Source organism: Pyrgilauda ruficollis, unplaced genomic scaffold (genome assembly GCF_017590135.1).
Source record: "Pyrgilauda ruficollis isolate IOZ18807 unplaced genomic scaffold, ASM1759013v1 scaffold44, whole genome shotgun sequence".
Taxonomy (NCBI): Eukaryota; Metazoa; Chordata; class Aves; order Passeriformes; family Passeridae; genus Pyrgilauda; species Pyrgilauda ruficollis.
This window is the reverse complement of record NW_024525934.1, coordinates 4,843,714-4,863,991: the sequence shown is the minus strand read 5'-3', so window position 1 is coordinate 4,863,991 and position 20,278 is coordinate 4,843,714. Positions and strand designations below refer to the sequence as shown.

The window sequence follows — 20,278 nt, the reverse complement described above, 5'->3', positions numbered from 1 at the left end:
ATTCTTCTAACTGAGTTTCATTACTCATGCATGGAGAACTGCCTAGGAAAGCATTTACTGCATAACATCCATAATAACTATTTACATTTGAAACAGCTGGAGAGAACTCCCTGTGATCTTAGCAGTACATTTCAGTGTTTGACCAGAAAGAGAAACAACATAAAAATATCCACAGAACGGCACAGTTGTTGTGAGTAATAATACATGAGTAATAATTTCCCCAAAGAGAGGCTTCATGCAGAGCAGTGACAGTAGAGCAGGTCACGAACACTCAGACAGGTGTGAGCATCACTCCCTCCCACCCAAGGACACAGGAGCAGAAAGGCAGAGCGCCTGCCAGTGACAGCAAGCATGCAGGCAGGAAGGCTGGAGCTCTGGGATGGAGGAGAGGATGAGCAAAGGACACAAAATTGGAACACCAGATGTAGCTGTCCAGGACTGCTACTGCTGTAACACTGGATTAGCCTGTGCTATGTGACACAGTATTGTTACTCATGGCATACATTTCTCTTGATGATAATTTCCTGTACTGCACAGCTACCCTTCCTCTGAGCATCTGTCTGTGCTGCAGTGCTGCAATTGCAGTCCTAAAGAGATTTTAAAACAATTGTGGTTTTGACCAATTGGCATGAAAATGAAGGCCTGGAACCATGTCCTGGGAGGGGAGTGGGCCAACAAAACATTTGTGGGGCTTGTCACTGGTGTGAAATGCATAAAGTAACCCCTCATCTTTTTGGTGGTGCTGGCATGGAATCATTTTAACCTTGATGTAATAGCTATCCCAAAATATCTTTTCTGAATAGCCTTACAAAAGCTGCCAGGCAAATCTTTCATAGCTTTAAGTATTACTGGTACTTGCTAGATAACGTAATTCTGCTTTTTCTGGGTCATTCCTAACATACTACAGGCAAGCTGCATGACTGCAGGGGCACAACAAAAGATTTGCCAAGGCTGACTTCTTCCCTGGCACCGAGTTCCTGGGCCTTCTGGCCTCTCACCTTCACAAAACACACCAATAAAGTAGGTGAAGCTGAGGAAATAAACTAAGATTCAGCTGTCCCTCTGATAAAATAAAAAAAGCCAAGTCTCTCCCTTCCAACAGTCAGACTTTGATTTATGTCTCTTATTTGCACTTCTGCACTTTAGTGAGCTAGGAAGGACTTAATGATCACTTCTGACTGAAGATGTTTGCTGAATATCCACATGGCAATCCTTTTAAACTTCTACAGAGCCAAATCAGCATCCTATTCCTGCCTACGCGATGGAGAGCAAACACACAGCAGGATACAGCAGATACGGATACATGGAATTTATAGCCCATTTATAGCTCCAGCAAGCAGTTAAAAAGAAGTGATGATAGACAATGGAGATAATTTGATTTTTTAAAAATAAATATTATTAGTGACTCAGGATTAAATTCTGCAGTTCTTGCTTGGACAAATCTGCTGAGCTTTCAGATGTGGCACACCACAGCACACAGATGTTGATTAAATCTGAGTGAAACTGGAGGTCTCAAAACTATCCCTTTTGCACCCAAACTAATTCTATACATGCAAAAAAGGAGAGGCAAGAAAAAAAACTTTTAAAAAAGCACAATGTCAAATATACAAGAGCCCTTTTAAAGATAAACTTGATAAAAATATGAAAATTATTTTTGAAGTCCAAGGCAAAAAAACCCACCGTCTCTAATGACATAGAAATTTACCTTATGGCAGCCATCTGACACTTCCACTATGGTTTCAATAATGTCATCAAGAGTCTGAGGACTAATTCAGGCACAGAGCTGCTTTGATTTGCATTAGATTTTTTTATTTGCACACACAATAGTTACGGAAACACACTCTGTATTTATATTGTGCATCTGTATAGTGAAGCTCATACAAGTCCAAGTTTGTTAAAAATCACAGGGATTAATGGTGGGGTTGGCAGTGCTGGGTTAACAGTTGGAGTCTGTCTTAGAGGTCCTTTCCAGCCTTAATGATTCCAGGATGCTAAGTCATAATAGAGATGATTCCATCTAATTTTTTTAAATACTTCTAGTATTAGTCTGCAAAGTCTGATTTCTGAATACTTTTCTCTGTTACAAAACAAATTGATTCATTATAATATTGCTTGGGCTACTTATTAGTCATTCATTTGAAATTACTTTAAATACATCTTTATTTTCCTTCTAGAGAAACACCACATTTTTCACAAGTGGAAGAGAAGCAAGGGGTTTCTTCAGTACCATACCATTAATCAGAACCTGCATTCTTGTTATTCAGCCATTTAATCAACCCTCACCTTGACACAATCCCCAGTGGCTTCAGGAGCTTTACCTGAATAAGAAATTGAAGAATTTATTGCTTGGCAAATATTGTTACAAGAGGGAACAATTAGATATCCCACAAAAAAAAAAAAAAAAAAAAAAAAAAAAAAAAAAAAAAAAAAAAAGCAAGCAAAAGCAACAACAAAACAACAACAACAAAACCACAATAAAAAACCTCAAAATCCAACAAAATTTAAAAAATCAAACAGCCCAACAAAAACAAAAAAGTAAGCCAAAGTCTGTAGCCCTGAGAGCGTTCATCCTTGACACAGCCAGCTTCAGCTGGTCCCTCATTTGTGTATATAGTAACCAGCCCCAAACAGATCGAGTAAGGGCAGCCCCTGCTGTTAAACTTCCAGTTCAGCATATTAAGACCATCACAGTCTTAGCTCTATAAAAAGCCACATGGAATTAGTTCAAGATCATTCCTTGCCATTAGGAAAAAATAGCAGATGGTGTTGAGTCCTCCTCCAAACAACTGGCTGAGAAATGGTAGAGGGACCACAGGAGGTAAGACAACACCCCACGGCAAGGCAGGGGGCTCCTCCGTGAAGAGCTTTGAGAGAGTTCAGAGGAAAGTTCAGCTTTAGTGACTTCTCTCTGCAGGGAGCAGCAGCTCTCCAAACAGGTGGGATGAATAAGCAGATGAGAAAGAGGTGGCACCAAAGGGAAAAACCTATCCCTATTTAAAACAGAGAAGAACTGAGATTAATGATGAAATTCAAACTAAAACAATATGGCAAACAGCTTCAGATTTTGCAAAATTAACTACAGAAGGTTTGAATATATCCTCAAAACTCATTGCTGAAGGAAGCAGAAGTGTGTGACTTTATAATTAAACAGGAATTAATCAGTGTCAAAAAAAAAAAAAAAATCCATGGAGGAGTTATATTGCCTCTGCTGTCAAGATATGAAACTGAGGGCAAAGGATGTGATTTGCCCATGACTTCATGCAATCAAATGCACTTTTCACATCCAGCAGTGCCTGAGGTTGTGCCTCTCTGTTCCTAGCAGTTCTTCTCTCTAGCCAATCCCTTTGTGCAAGTGCATGGCATCTAAATGGTGTCCATGGCATCTAAAGTGCATGGCAAGTGCATGGCATCTAAATGGTCTTTACCGTGATAAGAGACACTTAGAGAAGCTGGGCAAATAACTCAACAAGGAAATTACTAGTTAAAAAACCCCAAACAACCTGTTAATTCTGGTATTACAATGTGTGCTTAAATAATACTCTAGGGCTCTTCACATAAGAAAAGTGAAGGAAGGTCCTACTCAGCCCACAAAAAAAATTTTGACTCACCCGTCCCCTTGTTTTTCTTGCAAGACAGGAAGACATCTTGGTTCAACAGACAACACAGATGGGCACAGAAGGTACAGAACACACCCATCATCACATGAATGAGGCTCTTCAGGTTAATCCAGAGCAGCCTAAATTACAGAGGAAGGTTAGATTATGGAAATAAACACTCAGTTTAGAATCCCATTCCTCACCATCTTGGTTTTTGTGATAAATCCAAGTGATGCAGCACTGGTTTCCCCAACAGCTCTGCTAATGAGCTGCAGTGCTTGCACTGCCAGAGAAGGACAGAGCAGGCATTAAATGCACTACACACAGCTGACAGCAGCCAGGAGCTGGTGACAAGGTGGGTGCAGCCTGGTGGCCCTCTTCTCAGCATAAATCTTGGAGCATTTCTTCACCCCTTCATGCTCCTGAACATAAAGATCCCCTACATGTCAGCACAATTTATTACTTAGAAGCTTCTCAGAATGGCTTGGGTTGGAAGGGACACAGCATCTAGTTCCAACCCCACTGCCATGGGCAGGGACACCTTTCACTAGACCACATTGCTCAGAGCCCCATCCAGCCTGGCCTTGAACACTTCCAGTGGTGGGGCATCCACAACTTCTCTGGGCAATTTGTTCCAGTTTTCTTACCTAGCAACACTCAGCTTTGCTCCCTTCTTTGAGATGTGTGCCATCTCATTGTACGTGCAAATAAGATTAATCCTGATTAACATGAAATATTGAATCAACTAAAGAAAAAAAATAAAACTTTTGTCAAGCACTGAAATGGGCTGCCCAGTGAAGTGGTTGAGTCACCATCCCTGAGCCAGGCCAGCAGAAGAAGGCATCTACCAAGGAGAATGTATTTCTTATTCTAAAAATAATGAAAGCAGTGTGTTTGTTTTGAGGTTCATATTCAGTGTTATCCTACACCTTTTACTGCCCTTATTCAGGAAGGCCACCAGAATTAACTTCAAGTATTAGTGACCTTAAGCTGAGAATTCATTCCACAGCCATAATGAATTGGAAAAAAAAATGCCAAACACTGAAGATCATGCTTTGGGTTGGAAGGGATCTTTAAAGGTCATCCAGTGCAATCCCTCCTGCGATGAGCAGGGACATCTTGAACTAGATCAGGTTGCTAAGAGATCTGTCGAACCTGACCTTGAATGTTTCCACGGATGGGGATCGGTCTGTCCCCCAGCATGTATTGGCACCCAGGGTTGCCCCAACCCAGGTGCAACATCTTTCACTTGGTCTTGTTAAATCTCAGGATATTCCCATGGGCTTACTCCTCAAGCTTGTCCATGTCCCTCTGGAGGGCATCACATCCTTCAGGTGTGTCAACTACACCACTCAGCTTGGTGACATCTGCAAATTTGCTGAGGGTGCACTCGATCCTTTTGTCTATGTCATTAAGAAGATATTAAATAGCACTTTTCCTAAGACAGACCTCTGAGGGACTCCACCTGCCACCAATGTCCATTGAGCCATTGACCGTTACCCTGTGGATGTGACCATCCAACCGATTCCTTAGCCACAGAACAGTTCACCCATCAAATCCATCTCTCTTCAATTCAGAAAAGGTTGTTGTTGAGGATCCTGTCAGAGACTGGATCCAGATAAATAACATCTGTAGCCCTTCCCTTGTCCACTGATGTAGTCACTCCATCACAGAAGGCCACTGGGTTGATCAGGCAGGACTTGCCCTTGGCAAAGCTCTGCTGCTGTTTCAAGTCACCTCCCTGTGTCCTCCATGTGCCTCAGTAGAGCTTCTAGGACAATCTGCTCCATGATTTGCCCAGGCACAGAGGTGAGGCTGAGAGGTTGATAGTTCCCAGGGTCCTCCTTTCTACGCTTTTAAAAGATGGGTAGTATATTTCCCTTTTTCCAGTCACCTGGAACTTCATGTGACTTTTCAAGTATCATGGGGAGAGGCTTGACAACTGCATCAGCCAATTCCATCAGGACTCTGGGATCCCATAAACTCATGCACAATCAGATTTCTCATGTGATCACGAACCTGATCTTTGCCAACAGTGCATGAGCGAACTAGTGCATGAGCAAGAATTAGAGAGCTTGTTGCTCTCTAGTTCCTGTCTTGTGGTCCATTCACTTGACAGGTGTGGGAAGAAAAGCTGTCAGTGAAGACTGTGGCAGAAACATTGTTGAATACCTCAGCCTTCTCTTCAGCTGCTGTTACCAGTGTGTCAGCCTTGCTTGTCATGGATGGTAGTTTCTTTGAACTTCCTTTTCTGGCTGAGATATCTGCAGGGGCCCTTCTCGTTCTGTGCATGCCTTAAAAAGCTGGGCTCCAGCTTTGCCTCAGCCTTCCTCATCTCATCCCTATACAGCTAGACTGTATCTGTACTCTTTCCAGGACACCTACCCTTGCTTCCAATGCCCATGAACTTCCTTCTTGCCATTTAGTTTAACCAGCATGTCCCAACTCAGCCATGCCACTCTCTTGCCTTCTTTGCCTGATTTCCTGCTCCTGGAAGGTTCAATCTGTGGAAGGTGTCCCTAAATATCTACCAGGTCTGTACTGCTTCCTTGTCCCTGAGGGCACTTTCACAGAGGGTCCTATTTACTAACTCCTTGAAGAGCTGAAAGTTGTCTTGGCCGAAGTTTGCTTTCCTAAAATTGAGGGGCCTTACTTCACGGCTGACGTGACCCATATCTCTCAGGACTGCATATGATCACTGCAGCTGAGGCTGCCTCCTATATTGACATCCCAAAATAGCCTGCTTCTGTGGGTGACTACGAGGTCTAATATCTCATCTCCTTTGGTAGGGCTGGCTATTACGTGGGTCAGGAAGTTATCCTGCACACATTCCAGCTTTGCCTACAGCCATCATGCAACTTTCCCAACAGATTTCAGGGCGGTTCAAGTCTCCCTGCAGGACAAGAGCCTGCGAGCACAATGCCTCCTGTAGCTGGAGCAAGAAGGCTTTATCAATAGGTTCCCCTTGGTCCAGGGCCTGTAGGCACCAACACCAAGTTTCTCTTTGCTGCCTTGGTCTCTGGTTCTTGTCCCAGACTTCTGACCTGCTCATGTCTGTTCTTGAGAGACAACTCTCCACACTCAATCCAGCTCTTGGCATACAGGGCAGCCTCACCACCTCTCCTTTCTCCCCTGTCCCTTCTAAACAGCCTGTAGCCATTGGCAGTCATATTTCAGTCAGGGGATTCACCCCACCAAGTTCCAGTAATGGCAGCTAGGTCATAGATTTCCAGCAGCACAGTGGCTTCCAACTCCTCCTGTCTGTTTCCCATGCTGCCTGCTTTGGTGTAAAGGCACCTCAGCTGAGCTGTCGGCTGTGTCATCTTCCTAGAGAAACATTCCTTAATTCCTGTGAGATATTTCACTGGTGTTTTCCTGTCAGGGATGTCAGCCGAGAACAAATGCACCTTGCAGTCGTTTGTACTTCAGCAGACCATGCCAAGACCATGCTGTAGACATTTAGCTGGCTGCTGACAGATGCCTCCAGCAGTAAGAATGAGGAGAATCTGCTGCAGAAGTGTGACTCTGCCAGTTTTCATCAGTCATTCACCAGGTCACCCAGGCCCTCCAGCAAATCCTGCAGAAGCTCCAAGACTATGAATGTTTTAATCAAGGATTCGAGGCACACACTGAAAATATGAGATAATATCTGAATTCCTGTAGTGGAAAAAACAATATTTCTTTTTCAGTTTTTGTTTGATTGGTTAATTGGTTGGTTGGACTTTTCCATTTTTTTTATAAAAATGCAACAATCCATTTGTGGTTTTGGTTAGTGATGTGGTTTTGCAAGTATATTGCTGTCTCTGTCTTCTTGAAGATCTCTTTCCTAGGTGCTACAGTGTTAGGGACTGTGTATTATGTGGTACTTGTCAGCACTGAATTTCATTTATCACATTATCACCTCTCATAACATGCCAGAGATCCTTCTGGAACTCTGCAGCTTATTTTTCTTTTCACTGTCTTGAATAATTCTGCATTGTCATCACATTATTTTCTACTACATTTTAGGAATGCACTCAGCAGCACTGGTTCTTCTGGATCATTGAAAACCTGACCACTTATGGCCTCCTTGCTGTTAAATCATTAAAACAAAATATAAAACTCCTTATCCCAACAAAACTCAATTTCTGTAGGGATCTTTAGTGAGTGACCTATGAAAAGCTTGTGGAAAACCACGTACGCTGTAAGCTGAAGGACAATTCATGACATGCTTGTAGACACTGCCAAAGAACACACAAAACCTTTTTTACAGTACCTCTTATTTATCACAGCACTGCTGTTCCTCTCAGTTTAACCAGCACTGCCAGACTTGCCCCACTGCTCCCTTTTTGGCTCCAAGACTCCCTTAGAAATAAAACTCACATTTGTACAATTTCCTGTGCTTGGTTATCAAGCCTACTTTTAGATGCAGGCACCACACTTTGGTCTGGAGCTGATAATACCACTGTGGAGTTCTGAGTAATTACCATCTGGTCCTGCTCATCTGTGGTTATCAATTTAATTGACAAGACTGTCATTTAACTTTTCTGGTTTAACTCTGCTGTCCTTTGGCACAAATCTGGCAGGCTTCTTGCTCCTGATGGGTTTAATGACCGTGACATTTTCATTCCTGTTTATCACAACCTTTTAAAGTTTTGATAGTTTGACATAATTTTATGCTGTAATTGGTACTATTAACAGCAGAGGAACTTTTAAATTTGTTTTAAAATTGAAACCCTGTAATCTATAATCCAGTAGTAGGAATGTAGTTTTACTCTGCCTGTACATGGAACAGAATGCTACTGCTGAGTTCAGTAACTCAGGAAAAATACTCCTCCCAGCTTTCCTGATAGTTTAATAGACCTAAATGGGAAAAAGACCCACACTACCAATTAGGTTTCACATTACCAGACCTAACACACCCCCAAACCTACACAATTCACGTTAAAATACATACATTCTAAAAATACTTTAAGTTTGCTTTACTTCATCACATTTGGCAGCCTGCTGCATTTTGTCTTCTGCCAATGGTCTAGATGGCGAAATTCCCATGAGTGTTTAAAGAAACAGAAAAGCCAACCAAGTACTTCAGAGCTTTGTGGAATTGGATGTTGAATTAATAACTGAAAAATGCCCTTTTACATGTAGAGCTGAGGTGCTGTATTGCCTTCAGCCTGCCCATTCACAGAAGTCTGGAGAAATTTTAATTCCATGGGGCTACCCCTCCAGACAACAGTAGTTTTCAATGTTAAACAAGAAATACTTGGAAATTGAGTGTGGAATAAGAAGTATTTATAGAAAGTATATAGTAAATATATTCAACAAAAGCTACATTTCAGAGTATCAGTGTTGATTCCTCCATGAGTTATAAACAAGAAATGAAGCCATGCCTGCATGATTCATAAATAAATGGTAATACTGTTCCTACAGTTTCCACCCGTGCTACAAGAGACACATTACAGAGTCAGCCAACTCTTCTGATTTCATTTAACAAATAAACTGTTTATGTCCAGCATCAGTCCCATTCCAAAGCTTAGGACAGAGCTCTGACAGCAGCACCAGTCTGAGCTGCATTCACCCCTGGTGATAAATACAACAAATATGACAGCAGGAACATGCCTGCTAAAAGGACCATATCTTAAAAAAAGCCATGACAGTCATTCCAACAGCAGCCTATCTTCTTTTCCAATAGCAGCTACTCACCTGCCTCAGGACCACTCATTTGCACTACTTGTAAAGTCAGGCAGGTCTGTGGAATGCAAAGTTTACAATATCAACTTAATATAGTTAATAGCTTAATACTAGTTCCCAAGTACAAATTAAAAAAGTATATTTTAACTATCACATTTCAGAGGAAAGAAGCTGGTGAGCATTTGAATGTGGAGACAAGTGTTTCCTATCCTTGGTGTGACTCCTAGAGACACACAGCAGCCCACATATGGAACAGCTGCTGTGACACAAAAAGGTTCATTTTTTTTAACCTTGCCACTCTTCAGGAGAGCATTACCAAAATTCAAAAGCTTTTCACCTCAAAATGAAAATGCCTATAAATTGGGTTAAAAATCCACATTTCCTCTGCCTCCCCCATTTCTTTCGCCAGCCTTTATCCGTTCATTAATTAGCCAGGGGTTATTTTCTAGCTTTATGACTTTCAAAGTAGCTTTAAAATTTTTCTGTCCTCTAATGGAATTGAATTTCTTTTGGCAGTCTTTGCAAAGAAGAAGGGAGGGCAGAAGGGCAGCAAAGGAATAAATGTGTATAAACCTCTCCAATTCTTGAAATGTATAAGGAATACACATCTGGTTCATCTTCAACACCTATGACATCCATCTGTTTTAAAATAACCTACTGGAAGATCTTCTGATAAAAGTGGGATTTTAATGAGTTTCATTTGTTTTTCATCCTCTTTCAGTCCATACAATATTTCCTATGGTTATGACCTGCAGTGAAGATGATGAGAAAGTTGTTTTTTCCTCAGGATTGACACTTCCCCACACTGTCTGTGACTCAGGGCAGGGAGGGTACCCAGAGCTTCCCAAGCCAGACGCTCAGCAGGGCAAGGAAGACCTGACCTTTTCCTGGTAGTGGGAGCTTCATGAACTTTTCCCTGTGCTTGGGCTGCTGCCAAGTTGCCACACTCATTATTTATGCGCTAGTTTGCCCACAGTAAGTTGCTGGCTTGGTTCAGCTCCGCTGACGTAAGGCGAACACAGGGAATGGCGTCGTCTGCAAAAACAGAACAAGAGTCTGGAGGAGCCGAGAAAGGTTTGTATGCCTGGGGCTTCAAAGTCTAACAGGGTTTTTGATTTTGTACTGCACATGTGGAAGTCTTAAGTGTAACATGGTAAGTGTAAGTTCTTCGAGCGCTGCCTGGTAATGTTACTCTAAATAACCTGCAATCTGACTGGCTGGAGGGGAAAGTTATTCTTTTCAGGTGCACGCCTGTATAAAATACCTCTGGAGCGTGCATCCACCCACAGGAAACTTCCCATGCCCTCTGTCACATCAGGTACCCACACAGCTGCCCAGCTAACCTCGTCTGACGTGCCTTTGTGTTCCCTGCTAACTAACGACAGAAATACCTTTGAATTCTTGTATTTCAGGTCAGCTCAGTGAGCCCACAGAATCCAGCTCTCTGTCTCGTGCGGAGTGACAGTCACTGCGGCATTTGGGTGCGTTTGTCTTGTAGATTCAGTATTTACTATAGTGATGTTCCTAACATTGACTTTTCCTTTGTTTCCTAGCATTTGTAGTGTTGGTGTTTATTTTTTTTAAATTTAGATCAAGGTAACATGAGAAAATTGCATGAGTTCTAAAACAGATGTTAATGTATGGTTAAACCTGATCTTGAAAAGAACAGACTGCACTTGCAAAGACCAGACCACACACGTGAGCAAATGAAATTGGCTTTTGCCCAAATATTTTGACTAACACAGACTACACTGAGCAACTCTGCGCTGAGATGAAACACATTTCAGCAGAGTTGTGTTTGCAGCTGAAGACCCAGTGACAGCACTGCTCACTAACCTACTCTTTTTTGGCCACATAACTGGATATTAAAAGCTCTTTCCAAGCAATTGATTTCAGCAGCTTAAGAGGCACAAAGTTTATTCTTATAGGGGCCTGTTACCTTAAGGTTTATCATCGTCTTACAATTTTCCCCTAAGTGTTACCTTGTTAATTTTATGTAATATTGTCAAATAGATATAGTTTTGTGAATTCTTCTTTCTTCCTTAGGTTCTGAAGAAATCCAATGTGATTTTCTAAGTTTTGTTCACAACAGCTTAAGATGATTAATGAAGTCAATACTGGTTTAAAAACTCTGAAAGAATTTAGATAATCATTTCCCAACAAGACTAATTTGGAAAAAAACCTGGCTGCTAACACTCAGAAAGAGCCAATGTTTTCTAAGGGAACAGATTTTGCTTGCAACATTATCAAACCAAAATTCTTTTAGAGATATATAATTTTTAGTAAAATATGGATCAGGAAAATGTCAAAATAGTGAGAAATGTTGGTATTTGTAATTCTATGAACACTGCACCAACTTGAACATATATTGCATAAAGAATGCAATAATGCAAACACCACCTATTTGCAAATAGCCTCTCAATATTCACTTGTGCCTGTAGCCTTCAGGAAGTTTGTCATTTAAAATGACAAATAAAGCTGTGCATCATTAAGGCCAAGACACTAATATACTTGACTTCTTGCATTCATAAGACTAAAATGGTCCTGTAGTTTGCAGCTAAGAAAAGACTTACTTTTAACTCCTATGAAATATGTCATTGAATAATTATGGCAGTAGAATGAGCATGCATATATATGCATATATACACAGTCATAAACCCCTTTCTGTTTAGCAAAAGCTACACCACTACAAGATATTATTATAGCATCCAGAAGCTCCAGCCGAAAACCAGAGCCCAGTGTGTCAGGTGACATACAAACACAGAGTGCATAGTGTTTATCCCCCCAAATCACCACCTCTGAGCTCAGGCAACTTGTGGACTTAAGGACCACACCAGCAGCAGGGTAACCACTGGTGTGGATTTTAGGCCTCCTGATCATTTTAATGAATTTACTAAAACCAGCAAGGTTTCTTTGTAAATATTTAAGCAGACTCCCATTTTAGAGGAACTCAAAGGACAAAGTGAGGGAAAGCATAACAATTTTCATCTTGAAAATGTAACATAATATATCTAATCGAGTTAGAGCTCAGTCTGAATGAGTGATAAATAGGGTATAGATATATATCAGGATCAGAGATACAATTTTATTTGCTGCAGGTTAATAGCAGCAAATAGCTGATAAACAAATTTGTATTTATCAAGCATGTTTCCAAGCTATTTTCTGGAATTCACTGCCACCCACAGCCAACCAAAATTTTGGCCTGTTGTAGTAAGAGCTTGCTTAAGCAAGACAAAAAATACAGGGGGATCATTTTCCACCCAAACTGACAAATTAACAGTTTAAACAAGGCTTATGATTTTATACATAGTAGACTACTGGACAAGGTAAAGTTTTATACTACTTTTTAGTTTCAGGATTGTTTTTTTCACTTAAATAGCACAAATCATTTTTGTAAGGCTACAAGAGCCTTACAAAAAACCCCACCAAAACAAACACTCACCCCAAACCCCCAAATATGAGAATGTAGTGCTCTGCAGGTTTCAACACAAAATGTTCAGAAGACTGTGTCTTCAACCAAATGTCTTCTGGCTGTAGCCATCACCAGTTCTGACAGATTCTTCCCTTTTCATTATGTACCCTCCCAATTGCACAAGTCTGAAAATATTTTTCACAGAGATTTCCTACAACATTAAAACATGAGCAGATTTTATTCTAGCTTAAGGCATGAAAAGGAGACATTGCTCAAATCCAGAATGCTACTTTTGATTAAATGAAAAAACCCATTACAGTTGGAAGGAGGCACACTGTGACATGTGGAATGTGCACATGGACGCACTCACTCACGTCAGGGAATGCAGTGACTGCACCATTAACTTCAGTCTCTTACCAACCTTCATCTTACCTCAAATCATACACCACAGAGGAAAGCTAGATCTTGTTACTAGCCAGATGGAGGCCCTCTGAAGAAAAAAAAAAAAAAGTGCAGAAATCTATTTAAAGCACTTTAAAACACTTTTTTCTGTTGCAGTACAAAATCACCGCCAAGATGGCGAAAATGCAGTGTCAGAGGAATTAGAACAGAAATCCTGTCCTTGTCAATAAACAGAGCAGCAATAAGGAATATATCAGGTATCAGTAGAATTGCAATGGTGTCAATATCATGTGCAAATTAAATCACTCACATAAGTCAGCAGTCACACTGCTCCTTAAAAAATACCTGCAGGCATTGCTAAACATCTTGGCCACTGCCAAAGATTTATCCCTTCCAGTGAGGATATGTGAAACAGCCTCCTGCAGTATGATGCAACCCAAATGATACAACACTTCGCAGTGCCTGTGGCTGGAGAGAGCAAATAGGCAGTCTCAAAAATGAGCAGAGTGGACAAATGTTTTTATCATGGATAAAACCACAGCTCACTCCAGCCATCACGTTATGTGGGAAAGTGAACATGTACAGCCTCTGGCCAGAGCAAGTTATGAACCTTTTGCTCTTTACATATAGATGTCTCTGTGTATATATTTATATCTATATCTAATTTTCACACACTCACAGAGATATGTATATACATAGGTGCTTCACTGAAGAAAACTCTAGTCAAGCAAAGAATTTCACTGACCTATGTCTCTCCAAGCAAATCTGTATTAAGTACTGTTCCTGCTTTTATTGATGCCAGCTGGTATCAATCAGTTCCTTCTTAGACTGGGTGCTGCCCTGTATCCTGGGGATAACAGAGAGAGTTATCCAAAAATCTTATGGATTCAATCTTCTCACTGCAATGATTTCCTGACTGCCATCTGCACATTCTGCAGTTCTGCAGTATAACTGGGTTGGCTGTTCTGCAGGAAAAGACAGGGAAGAGAAAGCAACTCTATGCAAGGAGACAAAATCAAGAGCACTGACTGCAGCAAATGAAACAGTTTTATCTCTGGAATCATGTCGCAAGTTTTTTGAAAATAGTAAATTACACAGATAAAAAGTCACCGATATTAAGAGACAGTTATCTTCCTCAGCTATTGCTTCAACTTATTCGAGTAGCTCAATTTTCAGGCTGACTAGAGGTATCAATTCAGTGACATAATTCTAAGGTTCTGCATAAATTATAAAATAAACATGATGGTAAAAATTATAAATGAGAGAGAAGAAAAATTCTGACAGCGTTACTACATTCCCAGAAACAGCTCGTACCATGCAGTGGAGTGGAGATGTCCCATCTCATCCTGTTTCTTCAATCCATCACTGAAAAAAACTCCAAAAGGCCACCAAAGGCCACCTAAACTACTCACTGTCTTTTTCCAGACATATTCCATATGAAGAGAGTGCCTGGAAGATTTTATAACATTATTTTTTCCCTTCTGTTTCAGCTCTTTTGCCATGATCTCAGCACAGCAGCCACTATTCCCCAGCAAAATTCAAAGAACAATGGACTGCCAATCTGAGGAAGAAGCAGCCTGTGAAGAGCAGTACAACTCAGAAAACTGCACTTGCAGCTCCGAGCATGCAGAATCTGACACAGGTTTAGTCAAATTTAAATGCTGCAATTGCTATGGCATGCTAACATATCATATTTTGATTTTTGTCAGTCTTCAAACATTAGATGTCATCATGCAACTTTTCCTTTGATATCCAATTTCCCCCATTTTTTCCCCTCATGTTTGCATATATTATCAGATGAAATCTACAAGAAATACCCCTCTATCTCAATAATTAAGAAATATATTTAAAAAGGTCTCTGGATTTTATTTAGACAACTAAGAATTATTTCTCAGTTAAAATCTCTTACAAAAGAGATATGGTTATAATATGCATTGATTGGGCTGGCACTGTTGAAACCATGTTATTGCAGATTTTAACAGGCTAAACTGCTCCAACAGCTACTAAGGATTCCAGGCAGGCATCAGTTAAAATCCAGAGCAAATTTTTCCCATAATTCTATGCATATCCTTGCAACAAAAGTTCAGCCATTCAGAATAGTGTCCTTGTGTTCAGTGAGATCAAATGGAACAGCCTCAGCACAGATCTGAAGAACCTCAGCCATGAGTCTCCTCACTATGATGAGACACCCTAGGACAACTGTACCACTGACTTGCTGAACTATTGTGTATGCCAACATAAAAAGCACCTTACAACCCTCCTTCTGTGGAAGAATGCTTAAAAAACAACCACTAAGAGTTAGGTTTTCTTCAGTGTAGGATGTAAATCCTAAGTCCTTATGTAAAAAGCAGCTTGCTGTTCTAGAGCTGCTGGCCTCACAAATGAAATCTACAGCACAAACACCAAAATACAAGCCTGAAAAAAAGCCTCTGGATGTTATTAGCAGAGTTTTATATTTGAATTGGTAGCTTTTCCTAAAAGGCTCGTTTCTATATATGAATTGCTTATGTGAATACCTGGAATGGCAGGAAATGACCATTGCTCCTTTCACTCCCTGGCCACCAAGACTGTCTGGTTTTGGACAGCAACTAGCCTTCACTGAAGGGGTGGTCAGGCATTGGAACAAGCTGTTTCAAGGAAGTGGTAGAATCACCACCCACGGAAGTGCTCAAAAGATGTGCAGATGTGGGGACATGTTTTAGCAATGAACATAGTGCTGAGTTGGCTAATGGCTGGATTTAATGAACTTCCAAATCTTTCCCAACCTTAATTATTCTATGATTCAAGACCAATGTCTTGAGAACTTTTCTAGTCCACATGCCCACATACTGTTTTTGTAAAATACTTTTTACCCTTTAACAAGTTGCACACACAACCATGACATTTCAACTTTTCTCTCACAGGCTCACCAGTAACTCTTAAAATACTGCAGAACTGGGTTCCCAGAGTTTCACACTACTTTGATAAGGAGCACTATACGTACGTTGGCCACCAGATTGTCATTCAGGAGTCCATAGAACACTTTGGAGCCGTGGTATGGCCAGGGGTAAGTACACAAGACCACATGCAGAAAGCTCACGTGACACAAGAGCAAACCAGGACAAGAGCACACAAATATTAAAGAAGCTTTCTTAGATGATACTTCTGACATTGGAAGTTTCCCTATGCAAAATGAAGTCCTTCAGCAGAAAACTCTGCCTTAGGGTAATTTGCCAGTTCATGCCAAAAGGACTATGGCACCAAAGCATTTGTACACTGGATGTAGAGATTGAAAAAAAATTCAGTAAGGGAACTCAGGAAGAAACATTCAGCTTCCTCCATGCTTCCAATCAGTCACTGCTGGGAAGTAAGTAATCAGCAGTACTAAAAGGAGGCTGAAAAACAAAACTGTGAGAGATGAAATAAATAAAAGATATTAAAATTACTAAATGTGCTTCTTTTAAAGAAAAGGCTGGAACAGTTTCATTACAGTATGGAAAATCATACTTGTAAGCAGTTCTTCAGTCTCTGCTTCTCCCACTCTTAAAAACAGAATTTTACGCAGACTAAGAAAACTTGCCTTTGAGGGAAGAGAGATACAACTGATAAAGACAAGAAAAATCAGGATTTCAAAATTGTTCAGATCCACATTTATTTAAAAAGCTCACAAGAAAATGGCAGACAATTTCAAAACAATAGAGAGCATATGGGTGGGTGAAACAGGATCTTATTCTGAAATGTCAGATCATCAATTCGCACATTAATCAAGTGTCAGAATGCAGATGGTAAAACTCTCCAAGAAAATTGAGAGGTTGCACAAATTGGACTGGTGATTCATTAGCTGTCAGCTTTCCCAGAGCAGGTAGACAGTGTTGCATTATGAAAAGCACAAGAGTTAAAACAGTAACACAATTCTAAAGAAGAGAAGCAAAAAGGGGAAGACAGTTTCTTTGGCATCAGTTTATGTTGTTAATAAACAGCCCACTTATATTCTGCTGATAAAATCTTTACAAAGGCCTAATAATATTTTCATACAGTGCAGTTTTGTTTTTTCTCAAAGGTTATACTATTATCAATAAACAAGTGTAGAGTTTGTAAATAACCAATTTTCAATATCTTCTTTGCTAAAAAAATGGAAACAAAAAAGTTTATCAAAAATCTCTGCTGAAGCCTAAAGTTACTGTATAATAATGATAGTACAGCATAACATTTATAATAAACCAGACCATTACTTCCTACATATTGTTAAACTTTGCTGTTTTGACTGTATGGTTCACATCTTAACACTGCCTATCCTTGTGGGTCCCTTCCAACTCAGCTTATTCTGTGATTCTGTCTTGAGCTGTCAGAGGACTCATGTAGAAGTGTGTAGTAAATCAGTATCACATAAACTTAAAATGAAAAATAAACTGCTTTAGGGTATTTTTTTATATTAAAAAACCAGGATGCATCACAATTCTTCCCATCTTACATTTCTGTTACACCCTTCAGTGTTTCTCATTATACTAAAAAGACACAACACCCTTATATAAAAACACCTAATGAGTTTTTGTGCAACTTAGCTCTTACCCTCTTATGGATATGTGTTAACCATTTTAGGCACTGGCTTTATCTCAGTATCTGGAATCAAATCAAGAACAATTCAACCTCAAAGACAAAAAAGTTTTGGAAATCGGAGCTGGAACAGGCTTGCTTTCCATTGTGGCCTGCATCTTAGGTTGGTAAATTTGTATTTCCTTTTGAATTTCTAGTGAATGATGATCTAGATCTGCCATTGTCACTTTAAGGCAATGAAACAACAGTTGAAGTAAACTTTGTAACTGTTCATTTGTTGTTGTTGTTTTTAACGAAAATCACTGTAAAATACTGTTTTGTTAACTAAATTACCCTCGTTATGGGGAAGTGGGAGGCTGGACCAGTTATGCAGATAAAGCTTCAAACATGTTCAACTACATACCTATGAATTTTGCCCTGTCTCAAGTGAAAGGATAAGAGCAAACAGCCCTAAGTTGTGCCAGGGAAGTTCAGATTTGATATTAGAATTTTTTTTATTTTACAGAAAGGGTGGTTAGATACCCTTAGAATAAGTTGGCCAGGAAGGTGGTGGAGTCACTGTCTCTGGAAGTATCCAAGAGGCATCTGGATGTGGGACTTGGGGATATGGTTTAGGGGCAATTAGGGCAGTGCTGGGTTCATGGTTGGACAGATGATCTTGAAGGTCTCTTCCAACCTTAGTGATTCTGTGGATTAACAAACTCATGTCTTCTTTAGGGGCTCATGTTACAGCTACTGATTTGCCTGAAGTTCTTGAAAATCTCTCATACAATATTTCAAGAAATACAGAGAACTTGAATATGCACAAACCTGAAGTGAGAAAACTGGTATGGGGAGAAGGCCTCAATGAAGACTTTCCTGTATCAACTTACCATTATGATTTCATACTGGCAACTGATGTTGTGTACCATCATGGAGCTCTGGACCCCCTGCTAGCAACAATGGTGTACTTTTGTAAGCCAGGAACAGTATTACTATGGGCAAATAAATTCAGATTCAGTACAGACTACGAATTTTTGGAAAAAGTTTGCAGTATATTTAACACAACCATTCTAGCAGAATTTCCAGAATCAAATGTCAAGCTGCTTAAAGCCACAGTAAGAAAGAATTAAAGAGAAAACTATTACTGATCTTGATTTAGCAGCAGCACCTCACAAATTGGAATGCTTCCCAAGATTATGTTGAACCATCTGTGCATTTATGGTTGTAAAGTTGCAGTTGCATCTAAGTTTTGCATTGCAAATAGAAAAAAAACCCAGCAAGGAAAAAGATATAGCAGTTTGTCTCTGGTTGATAAATATGACCTGTTCAAACTGACCAACTCCCCTCCACTGAAAGAACAATGTTAGTAAGAAGGCTTTAACAAAAAGCATTGATCTTTTGGGCTGCACTGAACCTCTGCTGTTTGTAAGCTTTCTTTCACCACATTTTATTTAGGTACTCATCCAGAAACCAATACAATTTTAGCTTCAGTATTTTTATTCATTATAAAAACCTTTTAAAGTATCAGAGTGAACATGGTGGTATTTTGATCTTCATTTTTGCACATTTATTCTGCTGTGTTTTGTATTTTTAACATTAATAAACATCTATGTATAGCTTTACAATATCTGATCAACATGTAACTGTCTGGCACTTTTATACACGTATCAGCCTGTCCTGATACTCAGCTTAACCAGGATTTCTAAGTTTACCTGAAATCACTCCAAAATGAAGAGTTTTGAAAATTTACAAGAGTACCTATGCATCAGCAATTCTGAGAAACATTGTAACCATTTGAGAGGTTGAATTTTTCTCAAAAACATTAAATGTAAACTCTTGCAAATAATACAGGTGTCCATTATTTTCATCTAATAAGTAAGATTTTAGCTACTCTTGAAGTAGCTTTAAGGCCTTCATACAATTGAAATTAAGATCAAACATGTTAAAATTTAGTGTACCATAAAAAATACAGAACTTTTACAGGTTTGCAGTTCAAAGTAACAATTTGGAACATAACATGCATGCAGTAATTCTTTCCAAACTAATTCCAAATCCTTGATGTTGGCAGTTCTGGCACATCCATTGCCAGCAATGGGATGCACAATAAAGAAACTCCCTGATGGCAGGAGTTAGGTTAACAGGTATTAAGCCATACCCAGGTGCCCTTACTGATAAATACACACAATTTAATAATCAGCATTCAGTAATGAAAACATGCGTTCTAATAAAAAGTCAAACTTCTCTTTTCCTATCCTGTCCCATATAAAATAATTTTGATTTTACAATTGTTGATTCTCTAGAATACACAATAATCAGGTGGATACATGACAGGAAGCCAGTTTGCAGTGAAAGTTGCACAATGAGTCCATCCAAGCAACTTCATCAGCTGAAGAAAAAAAGCACACATTAAAAAAATGAATCTTACTTTTTTTAACATCTAAATCTAAACAAACACTGCACTGATATCAACACATTACTAAAAATGTCTATAATCAGAAAGACAACAGATTGGAGATCTGGTAAGCTGTGAATTCCTCAGTCCTGAAGAAGACCCCTCCTCCCCATTCTATATGATCCACATTCTTTCAACACAATGCACAAGAATTTAATCTTAGGAATTCCCATTAATTCTCCCTTAAGTTCTACGAGCAGTAATAATTGATTAATAATAAAGTAATAATGA

The 20,278-nt window shown here is 39.7% G+C and overlaps 2 protein-coding genes and 1 long non-coding RNA gene across 7 annotated transcripts in view; 1 reads left to right on the top strand and 2 right to left on the bottom strand.

Moving 5' to 3' along the window:
* Positions 1-2,647: 2,647 nt before the first annotated feature.
* LOC121359355 lies at positions 2,648-10,236 on the bottom strand. The gene is made up of 4 exons (XR_005956038.1): positions 10,148-10,236; positions 9,279-9,324; positions 3,609-3,736; positions 2,648-2,990 (listed from the first exon to the last, which is right to left on the bottom strand). It is a non-coding gene; the product is annotated as an uncharacterized LOC121359355 (long non-coding RNA).
* A 13-nt stretch (positions 10,237-10,249) lies between these two features.
* METTL21C (methyltransferase like 21C) lies at positions 10,250-19,119 on the top strand. 4 transcript variants are annotated; one of them, XM_041478258.1, is made up of 7 exons: positions 10,405-10,419; positions 10,497-10,584; positions 10,679-10,747; positions 14,571-14,732; positions 15,982-16,126; positions 17,659-17,776; positions 18,331-19,119. In XM_041478258.1, the coding sequence occupies exons 4-7, from the start codon at positions 14,581-14,583 to the stop codon at positions 18,723-18,725; spliced, it is 810 nt and encodes a 269-aa protein (XP_041334192.1). In that variant the 5' UTR covers positions 10,405-10,419; positions 10,497-10,584; positions 10,679-10,747; positions 14,571-14,580; the 3' UTR covers positions 18,726-19,119. The 4 variants fall into 4 exon arrangements, with proteins under 4 accessions (XP_041334193.1, XP_041334194.1, XP_041334192.1 ...); XM_041478259.1 differs by lacking the exons at positions 10,405-10,419; positions 10,497-10,584 and adding an exon at positions 10,250-10,340; XM_041478260.1 differs by lacking the exon at positions 10,497-10,584 and having other exon boundaries at positions 10,326-10,419.
* Positions 19,013-20,278, bottom strand: part of TPP2 (tripeptidyl peptidase 2) — a 50,248-nt gene continuing 48,982 nt past the window's right edge. For both annotated transcript variants that reach the window (XM_041478254.1, XM_041478255.1), the window contains one exon: positions 19,013-19,981. In XM_041478254.1, the coding sequence (XP_041334188.1) occupies positions 19,892-19,981 (90 nt within the window). In that variant the 3' untranslated portion in view covers positions 19,013-19,891. The remainder of the gene's footprint in view (positions 19,982-20,278) is intronic.